This window comes from Anguilla anguilla, chromosome 15 (assembly GCF_013347855.1).
Source record: "Anguilla anguilla isolate fAngAng1 chromosome 15, fAngAng1.pri, whole genome shotgun sequence".
Taxonomy (NCBI): Eukaryota; Metazoa; Chordata; class Actinopteri; order Anguilliformes; family Anguillidae; genus Anguilla; species Anguilla anguilla.
Window position 1 is genome coordinate 28,220,182 of NC_049215.1, and position 14,025 is coordinate 28,234,206.

The 14,025-nt window shown below is 46.4% G+C and overlaps 1 protein-coding gene across 1 annotated transcript in view; it reads right to left on the reverse strand.

The window, feature by feature from the left end:
- Nucleotides 1-13,366, reverse strand: part of LOC118214258 (transmembrane protein 255B) — a 15,607-nt gene extending 2,241 nt beyond the window's left edge. Inside the window, exons 1-8 of the mRNA XM_035394074.1 lie at nt 12,617-13,366; nt 11,005-11,147; nt 9,554-9,616; nt 3,075-3,164; nt 2,369-2,443; nt 1,437-1,522; nt 729-888; nt 11-154 (exon numbers count right to left, since the gene is read on the reverse strand). Of these exons, the coding sequence (XP_035249965.1) occupies nt 11-154; nt 729-888; nt 1,437-1,522; nt 2,369-2,443; nt 3,075-3,164; nt 9,554-9,616; nt 11,005-11,147; nt 12,617-12,668 (813 nt within the window). The 5' untranslated portion in view covers nt 12,669-13,366. The remainder of the gene's footprint in view (nt 1-10; nt 155-728; nt 889-1,436; nt 1,523-2,368; nt 2,444-3,074; nt 3,165-9,553; nt 9,617-11,004; nt 11,148-12,616) is intronic.
- Nucleotides 13,367-14,025: the final 659 nt, after the last annotated feature.

Here is a 14,025-nt window from a genome sequence, read left to right on the forward strand (position 1 = left end):
GAGTGGGTACCTGCATGGGCAGCGGGTAGTTTGGGTACGCGGGCAGCGCCTGATTGGACGGGCAGAATCCAGCGTAGGTCAGCATATGCTGCGTGGGATTGTACAGGATGTGCGGAGGCGGAGCCAAGCTGGGCGATGTCTGGGGGGCGGGGCTCTGTGCACGCAGAAAGGAACACGGGGGACAGTCAAGATGCGTCTTTCATTTCACTGAACATCTGGCTCCAAAAACTTACTGTCACTCACTTGCAGAGTCGACCATTTAAATTGTCTGCCAAGGCCAGAGGTGGAAAATCCAGGAGCCAGCTGATTTAACTAATTAGTTCTACCACCCAGCTGAAGAATTGTGTTAATTAGCAAATACACTGGAACAAAAAATTAGGGATGCCTTTTACTGTATGAACCTGGATTTTACCCCACTGGCTATGGGTTATGTGTGTCAGAGGTGGGGCACCTGCCTGTGTAGGAGGTGTGTAATAATGGACAGGGATCTGGGCTTGTAACACAGAGGCTGAAGGTTCGACTGCCAGGTGGGGGCACTGCTATTGCACACAAAGGTACTTAAGCTGCATTGCTTCAGTAGATACCCAGCTGTTTAAATGGAGGGTGTGTAAAAATGGTAAGCCGTGCTAAGTTACTCTGGATAAGAGTGTCTGCTCTAAGCCCGAATGTAACGAGTGGGGGTCAGGCTGGTGTCTGTGGAGGCGGGCAGGTGCTCGGCAGGTCCGTACGATGTCTTTGAACGCTCCCAGTACGGCTGCAGTGAGGATGCCCAGCAGCAAGCCCAGGATGTTCAGTACCACTGAGGACCAGAGGAGGCGGTAGAGGTGCACCACGTCCGAGCAGCTGTTCACGCCCGTGTATTCGTAATAATGTGAGTGGTCGTCCGGACTGCAGGTGCACAGAGAGAGAAAGAGACTCAACACCGCTCCTCACTCAGATACACACATGCACTAATGCACAGGCTCTTAAGGGCAGCAGTTTGGCGATGTATGATTGGCCGATGGATATCGCTACATTTTTGTCACCAACATTCTACTGCAAGCTGTCGCTCATAAAATGATGATGTCGTAATCACAAAAAATAATAGAAAGCATTGCCAAAGTGGAGTCATTTGCGCAATAAAGCTAAAGATAATTGATTTACAGGAGATGAGAATGTAGCATAATGTTGTCATGACAACTGAACCAGCGACGGGGTCAAAGTTTAATGCAATTTAAGTCTTGGCCATGGGCTCTAGTACTACGATAGCCAACGATGACGAATCGTGTGTCTCTCTAATATACACCAAACGTCGATGAGACTGACCATCAAATGTGATAATCACCGGTGGCAACAATTGCACATCCCCAAACTGTAGACTTCCCTTTTCTGTGTAACCCCAGGTCTGTCTGTCTCAGACTCCATCTGTCTGTCTGTCTGTCTACCTGCCCCCTCACCTTTCACAGCTATGTAGGTCACAGCAGTAGCAGGTGTTGGTTTTCACTCTGATCTTACACTTGCTGTTGAACGAGTAGCAGGTCACCTGGAGAAAGGATCACCAGAATCATCAGAATATATTCCTTTTGGCTGGGATGTCACCAGCAAGTGCCAACAGTCAGACATTATTTAACCGGTTCCAGATGTGCTGCCTTCATTTCACACCAGCAAATGGGTTATATGACTCAATCAAACTTCAGCCCTGGAGGGCCAGGATGTCCGCTGGTTTGTTAATTGCCATTAAAGTTTGATTGAATTGCACATGCCTTTATACTGGCTAAGTGCATTTAATTGAATCTGGCAGTGTCCTGCAATAGCCATCTAAGGAGTACTAACCCAAACCATGAAAAACAGCCCCAGACCAAGGGGCGCCCAGATACTTTTGGTCATACACAGTAGTGTACATACTTTCTAAAACTATTCATCACTACTAGGCTACTTACCATTCTGCCACTAGTGGGTGCTATTCTGACATTGTGCAGGGTGTAGATCTTTAGATATTTACAGTTTTGGATGCATCTGAATTATAATTTGTTTTCTTCTCACAGGGCTGGTACAGAGCCCAGTAGGTGACTGATTTAGATTTTTTAAAATTAATTTGTACAAGATATAAATCATGCACTAATGTCACTACTCAGGCTCCATACAAATGCACGTCTCTGGTAGGCCATCTTCATGTACCCATCTCACTGTAGCAGCGAGGGGCTGGTGGGTATTTCACAAAGCAGGATTACTGGGTTAGCTGGGTAAATGTGCAGAGTAAAACCCGGAACAGCTCTTTTAACCCCCAGATTCGGGAGGGTTCCGGGTTTTACTCAGTGCAGCTATCCAGCTAACGCAGTTACCCTGCTTGGTGAAACAGGGAAACTGGTGTGCAAGATGACAGACGCACCTCCGTGTAGTAGTTGTCATAGGCGTACCCACTGGAGTAGAACTCACACCTGTTCTCCAGCAGGGGTCTCCTGTCCTGCAGCGAGAGGTGAGATCGGGAAAGGCGGGAGGAAAGAGAGGAGGAGAGAGAGAGAGAGAGAGAGAGAGAGGGGTGTTGGAGGTGGGGCGGTACAGAGGAGTGCATTAGCCCTGTGAGTGGTCCTGCAGAGCGGTGTGACCGTCCCACAGTGACCCTGCTATGTCCTCCCGTTAAGGCCAGTTTTATTTGATTAAGGTCGCTTAACGGTGAAGACTTTATTGGATCAGTGGAGAAAGGAGGTAATGGGTTATTTCACTGATTTACACTCTTTCTGAAAACAGGGAGGACACAGGTAGGACACCGGTGGAGAGAAGGTTGGGCTTCTGAAGCGAGCGATGAGTAATCGTGGTGAGTCAGGTCTGGTTGCCCATGCGGCCGAAGCGACACTTTTGCCTGATTACGTTCTGCTATTGGCTATTCGTTTCGCTGACAGTTTCATTAGCACAGAGGGAATGTGCATGTGTGTGTGTGTGCATGTGCGTGTGCGCGTGTGTGTACGTGTGTGTACGTCTGTGTGTGTGTGAGAGGGTGACGTGAGGGATTTGTAGGGAAGGGTCCGTGGTGATTGGGTCTACGTGACAGGCTCCAGCAGACACAAGGAGGCGCTAGAGGACCAGGGGATACTCACGATAAACTCAGCCGCAATGATCCCATTCACAATAGCACAGAAGAAGGCGGCGACCACGCCAATACTGACAAAGATGATGGATGACACAAGCTAGGGGAGAGACAACAGAGAGAGAGACACAGAGTTTTACCCTCTTGTATCTTCATTTCCTGAACGCTCTTTTAAAAAGCTGTTGTGCATACAACAATTCCAGCTCCTCTTCCAATAGAATGCATACTCTTTTCTTATGCACTCTCAAATTGCATGTTAAATTACAGGTAATGAAAGAATAAAACAAGTAGTGTATTGATCACACCCATATTGTTTCGGTCCCTTGGGGCATTTAATCCTGGGTCCCAATGACGTCAGCAGACTCAACCTGATATCTAGTGACATGTACGTATCTTAGTTGATTTTACGAATCAAGTTCAGATATTTTTTTCCATGACTGAAACTATTTGTTAAAGGTCAAGGAGTTCATACTCCAATAACTGCTCTGTGGAAGCACAAAAAACAGATAATGCAGATAACTGCAGATTATGCAGATAACTGCATAATTCTGCTGCAGTTTGGGGGATACAGGTTTGTTTTGCATTCTCTACAGCCAGCTTCAGACTGCTACAGCGAACAGCAGACCCCCCCCCCCCCCACACACACACAGTCCACGATAGCTAACTATACCACGCCCCCCCCCCCCCCCCCCCCACCCTCACGATCTTGCCAGGCTCTGACTGAAACATTAAAGGTTCTCATGTGTTCTCCCCCTCTATCTCTCCATCGCCATCTCTTCCTCCCTCCCTCCCTCCCTCCCTCTCTCCTGACTCGCAGTGCTTGCCCGGACACCGGCCCTTCCTCTGATTAAACGTGACCTCTATCCACCACTGAATTTCACGCCTGAGTGACTTATCGATGTGCACCCTCCACTCCCCACAAGTCTACTTCACACATTTCCATAGTAACAATGGAAATATTTCCACAGCGGAGAGGCACACAGTCCGAGGTGAAGCTGTAACAACGGTCAGTTTGCGGAAGGGGAAGCTTTGCTAAAAGTCTGCCTTTGGCCCGGAGACACAGCAGGAACACAACCTGTCGATACACTCAAGCTCAGACACATCACAAGCACCGTCACCAAGTACACACACAGGCCACGGCAGTGTGAAGACGGCACTTCTAATGCACAAACAGAGCTCAGTCGGCAGCAAAATACACAAAGGTAAGACCGGTTGTCCGGCAGTCGGAGGGTTGCCGGTTCAAACCCCACCCAGGGCGTGTCGAAGTGTCCTTGAGCAAGACACCTAACTCCTAACTGCTCTGGCGAATGAGAGGCGTCAATTGTAAAGTGCTTTGGATAAAAGCGCTATATAAATGCAGTCCATTTACCATTTACAAACATGAAGAACACATCGGCATTCATGGACATAATGTAGACAGCATGTTTCCACTCGTCTACATTCATCCATCCATTATCTAACCTGTTTAATTCCCGGTCAGGGTCAGGAGGGATGCTGGAACCTGTCCCAGCATGCATTGGGCGAAAGGCAGGAAGACACTCTGGACAGGTTGCCAATCCATTGCATTCACTCACGCACTCATAGTAGAGAGTCAGAGTCTCCATTTAGCCTAACTTGCAAGTCTTTGGACTGTGGGAGGAAGCCGGAGTACCCGGAGGAAATGCACATGAATACAGGCTCCGGTGCGATTTGAACCCAGGACCTTCTTGCTGGGGCAAAAGTGCTACGCACTGCACCATCGAGCTGCCATCCAGCAATACTTAAACATGGCTGTATTCAGTCTAGAATACCTTACACTCGGGGGCATGCACAAGTAGGTGTGTATATTATAACATTGTGGAATGTTGAATATGTTGTTAAAACAGCAAAGATCCTGAAAATGTTTGTTTTTTATTTATTCCAGGGGCTTTTATTTCTTTATTCTCACAAGGAATGATTGTATCTCGGACCATATCAGAAGGCAGAGTTCTTTAATAACCTGCAAGGTGCATTTTGGCGAAGGTGCCAATTTAAGGTTTATCTGACGGTGCTGCTGCAGTCAGCTTCACAGAATTAAACCCTTAAATTCCACAGATACAGATTAAATCTGAGTTCAGGATTATTGCTTTTTCGCCTGCACTGGAATATTAATTGCATACGACTTCATACCTGCCAACTTAATGACAGCGGAGTGGGATTCGCGACGAGAGAAGCCGCAGCAATAAGCAGCACCCAGTTGTGAAAGCACCTACAAAAATAATAAAGCCGTCATTTTCTATCTGTCATGTTTCATACTTTCATTAATTTATTTGCTGTACACGGTCATTTCTTTTTTTATGGAACTCTTTTTCGAGCAGCTTCTACACTTAAAAGACTGAATCGGATGAATGCATGAAATTCTGAAGCCCTGCTTTCTCAGGTGCTATTAACATCTTTAATGTAGGGACAGAGTGAGACACAGGCGGATTTGGAGTCAGGTGTACCTGATGAAATACAACAAAAACTCAATCCACTATTTTAAATGCACCCAAGTTCGCAAGCTACAGATGACACATGCAAAACAGCACAGCCTCTTCAAAAACACACTCATATTCATAGTGAGAGCACAGCACCTAGAATCAGCACATGCAGAACTGTTGGCAAGCATAAAGTCTGGGCGTACTGGACAGAAATATACCTAAACTACATTACAGAAAATTAATAAATATAGCTTGGATAATACAACTGACAAAATACACGTTGCCAATAAAATCTTGTTTTGGACAAAAAAAAAGTTATTAATGAAAAGGCATTAGTTATGGTCACCATCTGCATATTGAAATGAATAATGAGTGCTATATAGACATTGCCTGATCCTCCTCATGTAAGCACCAAGCTGAACCATCTGAGCCCGGAGTCATTTGGGAGACAGAGCAGCTGCTTGGACAGCTGTACAGAAATTTGACCACAACTCCGACGGGGAAACATACTGCCCGGCCAAGACAGCAGATCACAGATGGGCCTTCAAAATCTCATTGCCTAGTGATTTTATGGTCTTCATCACTTCATCACCAAATGCTCTCGTCTCATCCCTCTCCCGCGCTGCAGCCTGCCTCTGGACCAATAGGAGCAAAGCTGGGTTCTGTGCCATGTAGCATGACTCAGTATGTACTCTTACTGCCGCTGATCGCACCCTAATGCAACCCCCACTCCAAATTCTGATTTTCCCAACCCCCTCCCCCCACCCAACTCCCAATCGCGACCAAACACAACCCCCCCTGACTCACCCTCAACCCAAACCCAACCCCCTCACCCCCAATGTCGACCAATCCAGACCTCCTCACCCCACCCTCGATCCCAATTTAACCCACCCTCCTCACCACTCCTAATCCCAAACTAACCCAACCCTCCCCATCCAACCCCCAATCCCATTTTACCCCAACCCCCACCACCCACAATCCTGACCGAATCCAAACCCCAACCTCCAATGCCCTCCCTATCCAAACTCCCACCACCCCTAGTCCTGACCTATCCCAATCCCCCCTCTCCCAATCCTGATTTAAGCCAAACCCTGGCCTAACCCAACCACTCTACCCCAATCCTGACCTAACTCAACACTCTGATGACATTCTGACCAAATCCAACACACATTCAAACCCATCAAAATTAACGCTATTGAGGTCCAAAACAACATTCTGACCTCTTCTTGACCTAGTCTAATATAATCGCCCCAGCCACACCTAAAACTATATACGTATTAACAAAAACCTAACATCAGGAAATAGATCTGACCCTGTATCATTTTACAACTATGCTTCAATATTTAACCAACAAGAGCAAAGAAATATGACACTGCACAAATAAATCACAATTTTAGCAATCAAATCAGCCAAGGTCATCAATGATATCAATGCCCCTCACAATAATCACTTTAGTAACGAACTAGGGCTTGCTCTGCAACTGATCCATATTAATGAACCGTTTAAATGACTCTGTGTGGTGCTGTGACAGTACCCCTGTCAGTGAATCTGGACAGCAGCATTAGCTCACGTTATCTGAGCAGCAGCAGCAGCAGCTAGCTCGTAAACAGCCCAACCCCAGCCCCCCCTGCACACACACACACACATACACACACACACACTGATATGAACACAAGCAAATACTCACGCATACACGCACACGTGCACACACACACACACACACAAACACAGGAAAATACTCACGCATACATGCACACTCGCACGCACACACTCACATCCACACACACACACACACACACACACACACACTCTCACACACACACACACACATACACATATGCACACACACGTGCCCCTATGAGGCAGCCTGGATGATCAGCGCATAACTCTTTCCGAAAACACAAGCCAGACCATAACGTAACACAACGGCTAGCGTAGCCTCAAGGTCGACCGCGGCGGAACGGTCAGGTGATCGATGACGGGACCGGACACCGCTATAAACAGGCCCGGTAGCAAACCGGCCCTTCCTCCTAAAATATGGGCCGAGTGTCCGGTCACAGGGGCCCCAAGGTGACCAAGAGGGCGAGGAGCTCTGAAACACAGCCATCAGCGAGCAGGTGGACGAGCCGCCAACCGCGCAAACGTCACTAAATCACCAAACACGCAGAACTGCAGGCGGATTTCAGCGACAGCGCTTGGGATGAAACGACGGCCACGCGCAAGGAGAACCGTCGAAGAACGCCGCTGACTTTGCTGTTATTTCTCTCTCAGTGAGGCAGCCTGCGTGTGTCCACTGAGGGCTGTTTGACGTTTCCTTCGGCATCATTTTTCCTTATCCCCGCTAACCAGGGAACTCGGCCAGCTCCTCTTAGATTAAATCTCACGCTGACCCCCACAGAGCAGCTGGGCGGTTGCCGGTTCGTGTGCACGTTCGAACGCGTAAACCCCGACTGTCTGTCGCGAGCAGATGAGATGGGAGTCGGTGCAGGCGTGGGGGAGGTCGGGGGGGGGTCTGGGGGGTCTGGCTCGGAGCAGAAACAAAGTCGGCTCCGTTACGGACACCCGCAACTCCGAAAACCGCCGGCAGCGCCCTGATTAAATTTTAAAGCCGGGACTGGGAGAGATGGCAGAGATCCGGGCCCCCCTAAATCACGCGGAGACAGGGAGCTGCCGCCGCCGCCGCAGCGGTCCCCCCCATCCGGGCCCCGGCCATGGGCGGGCCGGCCCCGTCGCCATGGGAACCGCGCTTGGCAGGGCCGTGCGATTAAAGAGGGGGAATTACGCTCCTGCAGAGCAGCTATCGGCCCGGCGCAGACTGAGCAGAGCCTCGTTTAGAGAGCACTTCATTAGTTACCTGGATTTACACACATCTCCCTCCCCCCCTCCCCCTCTCCCCCTCTCCCCCCGGCGCTCCGTACCCAACCCGCGCGGCTTCTCTGAGCAGCCAGCCAACTAATGCGCGGACACACTCGCGCGTCCCAGATCCCCGCGACTGAATAATGGAGGAGATGATCGCGGGAGGAAGAGGAGAGCGGGGTGCGGTTTCACTGTAACCCAGCAGCTGCGCCGCCGTCGGCCTCAGGACATAAATTTAAGATGAGACACGGAGGCAGAGAACACACCTGATCCCGGGTATCCAGGCCGGGCTCGCTTACACAGGCACACACGAAACCCTTCCCACAATGCACCTGCCATCCTAATTCTCATTCCCTGTGCTAAGTACAGAGTAGGCACAAAGTCTTTTACTTGAGCCTATATTCACTCACCTGTGCCTGTAGTCTGTAGCCTGGGCTTGTAGTCTCTCACCTGGATGTGCAGTACTTCCACTGAGCCTGCACTGTTTAACCTAGACTGATAGCCCCCCATTTCAGCAACAGTGTAGTATAATGGTAAGCAACTCGCCTTGTAACAGAAAGGTTGTCGTTTCCCAGGTAGGACACTGACATTGTACCCTTGAACTAACCTGCATTGCTTAGGCATTCAGTATAAATCCAGCTGTATAAATGGATGCTATGTATTTACCCAGAAAAAACTGCATAAGTTGGTCTGGATAAGAGCGTCAGATAAAACATCCGTTATGTAACGTAATGCTTCACATGGGCTCCAATATCCCAGTCACACCCTGAGTGGTTTCTAGGGACAGTGACTTCTGGTCCAATGTCGCTGTAGTCATGGTGACAGTGTGAAACTGACACCGCTTCGATCAGTTTGTACTCGACAGCAATTAATAACAATCGGAGTGGTCCTGGTGCCATCAGAGCACCAGCCGTGCATTATGGGAAGACTCTCTTAGTCGCCAATGCAAATCTAATTCTTTTGCTTTTCTGAGTGCATGTCCAATCATTCCTGGATAAACAGCCATCCGTGTGTGCCACCTGGATCATGTGACCAAATTAACACAATGATATCCACGCAGGAGAGCTCAGAACAGGGCAGTTTCCACATGCAGGGCATATCTCATAGGGTGGGCCATCCAAAGCAATAGAAATTGCCAATGGCATCGCTGAGAGAAAGAGAAAAGGGCACTCAATCCCCCTGTCACACTACTCACCATGGGTCTCCGATTCTCCACCAGGTTAATTCCCACAATCCCGAGGAAGGATCCAAAACTCAGCTGAGGAGAAAAGGGAAATGCACCCAATCACAGCAGAGGGAAGGGTCATGTGATGTCTCGATGTGAAAGTGATGGTTCACTTTCTGGGGTTTTTTTTTTTTAATTTTCAGTTTTCAGTTGGCCCCAGACATTTCAAGTAATTCCAAAGCAGTTTGTACAGAGATGTCATTTCTCCAGAGGCTGTGTGAGGATTATACTTTTATTTAAAAACAGTTAAGCTTACTTGTATTTTTGGTCTAAACAATTTTCTACAGTGCACAGAACCTCTGCACTCAAGTTCCAGCGCAATATAAAACCAATTTAAAATGTTTCTATATGAACTAGCCCTTCATTAAAGGCATTTTATGCCTTGGACTTGCTGTATTCATTATTTTGGCAATATAAAACCAGTTTTATGTTTATAATTGTGCAGAAAGGCCATCAAAGGCTGTGAAAGCTGCTTTGGAGTTGCTTGAAGTGTACTGTACGTCTTCACACCAACCCTAACAAAGCAGACCTCATTCAACAGCCAGAGATCTTATTGAGCAGCTAATGTGGGTATGGCATATTGTCCCTTTGAACTATAAGCATCTTGATATCCTGTACATAAGTCTGGCTTAATTTTGAGAATGGTCAGTTCAAATTCTGCAACTTGGATCCTCCACTGGCTTTTGTCATGAGGACACTTGTTTTCCACAAAATGTATACGTAAAAAAGTTATATGTAGTGAAATTAAATCTTGCTGGTGACTTCTAAAATTAGTTAGGGCATAAAGCGTGTCAATTAGGTAATCATCAGTGTTCATGCTTGTTAGCCTTGTCAATTGCTTAGAAAATATCTGATAAATGGATTTTCACACAAGGTGTCATTCCTTTCTGTTTTTTTTTTCTTTTGGATTTCGCTTTTCTTTTTGATGTATGTGGATGGTTAAGTTTAAATATGATACAATAAAGTTTACATTAAATGCATATGTAATGTGAAAGAAATCTCATCCCTGTGGCGCAGTTCATCTGATGCCACAGTCTATAGCAGGGCTGCCCAACCCTGTTCCTGGAGATCACCTGTCCTGTAGGTTTTCATTTCACTTGGCACACCTGACTCTACTAATTATAGCAGCTCAAAGAAATCTCCAGCTCGTTGAATGAGGTGAGCTGTGTCAGGGTTGGAGTGAAAAACCTACAGGACGGACGGTTGATCTCTGGGAACAGGTTTGGGCAGCCCTCCTACAGACTGTGGCATCGGACGAAATGGTTACAGTGATAACTGAGCTCTAGATGCTCCACAGCCCAATGCACTGACTGGTGAGAAATGTCTGTCTAGTTGGCTGTGAAATTTCCTCTGGATGGGGCAGTTGGGGAGGGGCCGGGGGGGGGGGGGGTGGTTGAAGGAGATGAAGAGTTATGACTTACAATGATCCCAGGGTAGTGTCCCGCTACGGCCACGTTCCCGGTGCGTGTGGCAGACACCAGGCCCACCACCAGGATCACCACAGAGAGGAGCAGCAGAGAAACAGTAAACCACAGGGCTGTTCTGCGCCTCTTCACAAACTGCTCTGCGGAGGGACATAACCAAACACATCATCACACACTGTACTACTGAACAATACACATTATCACACACACCACAGACAGACACACACACGCATGCACACCACAGACACACTGAACAATACACATTACCACACACCACAGAAACACACACTACAGACATACACACACAGAGAATACATATCATCACACGCACACACAGAACAATACACATTATCACACACACAACAGACACACACACAAATGCACGCACTCTTGCATGCACGCACGCACATACACACTCAGACACACAAACACACACACACCACAGACATGCAGACTCACACACCAACACAGACAGGCACACACACAGACACACACATCATCCTCAAGTCATAAAACATTCAGCATCAAACACATCACACACACACAGTCCCAGACAGCAACACACCTCTGCTTATTACACATTACAATCTCTCTGCTTCTCCTTTCTTCACACCTCCATATACAATGCTTGCTAATTCAGTATCAGGTCATTGAATAGACCACTTAACCATCGCTTTTATTACCATCATTCTCACCAGTGATATGCAGTGAGGTGGCCTTCATAGCACCTGAATCAGCCTGTCACCTGTTAAAACTCTTGCCAAAATCACCACAATTAGGATTTTTAGTTTTGTTGATTCCCTCTAGAATCAATGTCTTTTGCAAGGCATAGCGTGAGAGCCTGTTTGTAAATGGCAATGGAAATGGTGATGGGTTAATCATACTGAAAGACCCCATGGTTCAAATTGTCCGATCACTTTTCTCAGAAAACCACTACATTTCCACATGATGTTGATCACATGTACTCTCCCCCCAGGCATCACAGTATGCATTCATATAGTGTTGGGGCACTGAATGACTATATTACAGTATATTTCAACATTCAGTTGAGCTTGGCAGGGCAATAAATTCCGTGTAGCGAAGAAACAAGCAAGCAAAGAAAACAAACAAGCACATTCAGGCAGAACCCGCAGGTTGTCCTATGACAGAGACTCCGACAAACAGACTGCAGGGTACAACTGCAGAACACAAGGACTATTTCTCATTTTCCTCGAGGTCATAAACTCCGCTGATTAAGCTCGAAACATTAGCCACGCAATACTACAAAAAATCAGTTTCTCACATCTGCAACATTAAATTAGTTAAACAAATTATTATTATTATTATTTTATTATTATTATCATCATCATCATTATCACCATATTGTTGGACCTTATTGTTTCAAAATAGCTTATTATAATTGTTTATTACTGTCATCGAAAACTAATTATCCAGAGTAAAACTACACGGGATCAGGAAATGTAATTAATTCAAGAGTCAATAGGTGAATTATTTTTATCTTCCAAATTAATCCTTCCAAAATAGGTATTACCTCTTCACTAAAGGTCAATTGTCAAGCAATAATAATAAGTTTACCCCTTTTTTTTGCTCCTTAAAAACAAAATATTACCTGCAGGGTCGAGAACGGTAGTGGCGGTTGGTGGGACCGTCGACTGTTGCATCTCGTCTGTGCCGGCGTTTTAGTGAGGAAATAAACAAATATAAACGCAAACGCCAGCAGTCCCCGCACACCAGCAAAAATGCCCGTTACAGGAGAATTATGTGAGATATAGCTCCCAAGCGTGAGCTGTTCCAAACACCAAACTTGCGTCGCCGTCCTCACAGCATCTCTGCGCGGGTGCGGAACTTTCTCTAGCTGAAACAGCGTTCTGTGCAGGAGAATCCGTCACCTGCTTCGCAGTCGCTTCCTCGCGGCAGTGTCTCCAGAATCAAGTCTCGCCCTGTGGGATGTTTGTGTGACCCGACACCGCCGAGGAGCAGCGAAGGAGGAAACAGTTGCCCCTAAAGGACCCGACGCCCCCACCCGTCTCAAGTCATCTCAAGGTACTGCGGACTTACAGAGTACACATTATCCCACCACTGGCTGAAATTGTGAACTTTCTTTCATTCACGATTGTGTGCGTGTTGTAGACTGATATCGATGATATGGTTGTTTACCAGACCTGGACCGAACATAGTTTTTTTATTTTTATATTTGATATTTCATTTGTCAGTGCCAACTGTTCTAAAGAATTCAAATATTCAAATAATTGTGCTGAAGCCAATGTTTGTTTAATATTCGAAATTCATCCCACAAAAGAATATAATTTGACATTGCATGTATGAACAATGTGAGCATACCTTGTAAGTTTTTTTAACCTATTCACAAATATTCTGCCTAATAAGCTTTATTCAACATTTTTATGAGCAGACCGTTAGGGCGCATGGAGTGCAGGATTGATTGGAATGTTCCCAGGTGAGGCTAATTGTGGGCCTATTAAAGAAGATCAGCTGTACTGACAAACGATCTTTTTGCAACTAGGTTTGGGCAATATGGTAGAAAAGCTCGTAATTTGCACATTTGCAGCGGTGGCAAGCTTTTTTGTAAATAAATCGTTGCATATATTTCAGCGGTGTACACAGAGTTATTCGATGAGTAGGCTAGTCCTGAATCAAAGACTGTAGAATCTGTTTAGCTTGCACTTGTAAAACATTGCTTGCAATAATCTGCTGAAGGTAGTTTGACTGACTTGACAAAATGATGACCTGTGGTCGTGTCCTGTTGCACAGATGGTAACACTGAATGGAAATAATAGGTATAAAGCAGAGGAGATTAATAGGCAGCTAAATGTTAACCAGTCAAGGAGTTTTTTTCATACCAATGCTCTTGATAACATAATCATTTAAGATCACAAATATGTGATTAGAATGTTCTTAATTGAACATTCTAATGCTGACAGTCACTTCTAGAACTCCATTGCCTTCAGTTACCAGAACACTGGTTTTGGTCATTTAAAATTTAGAAAAAGATATTCTAAA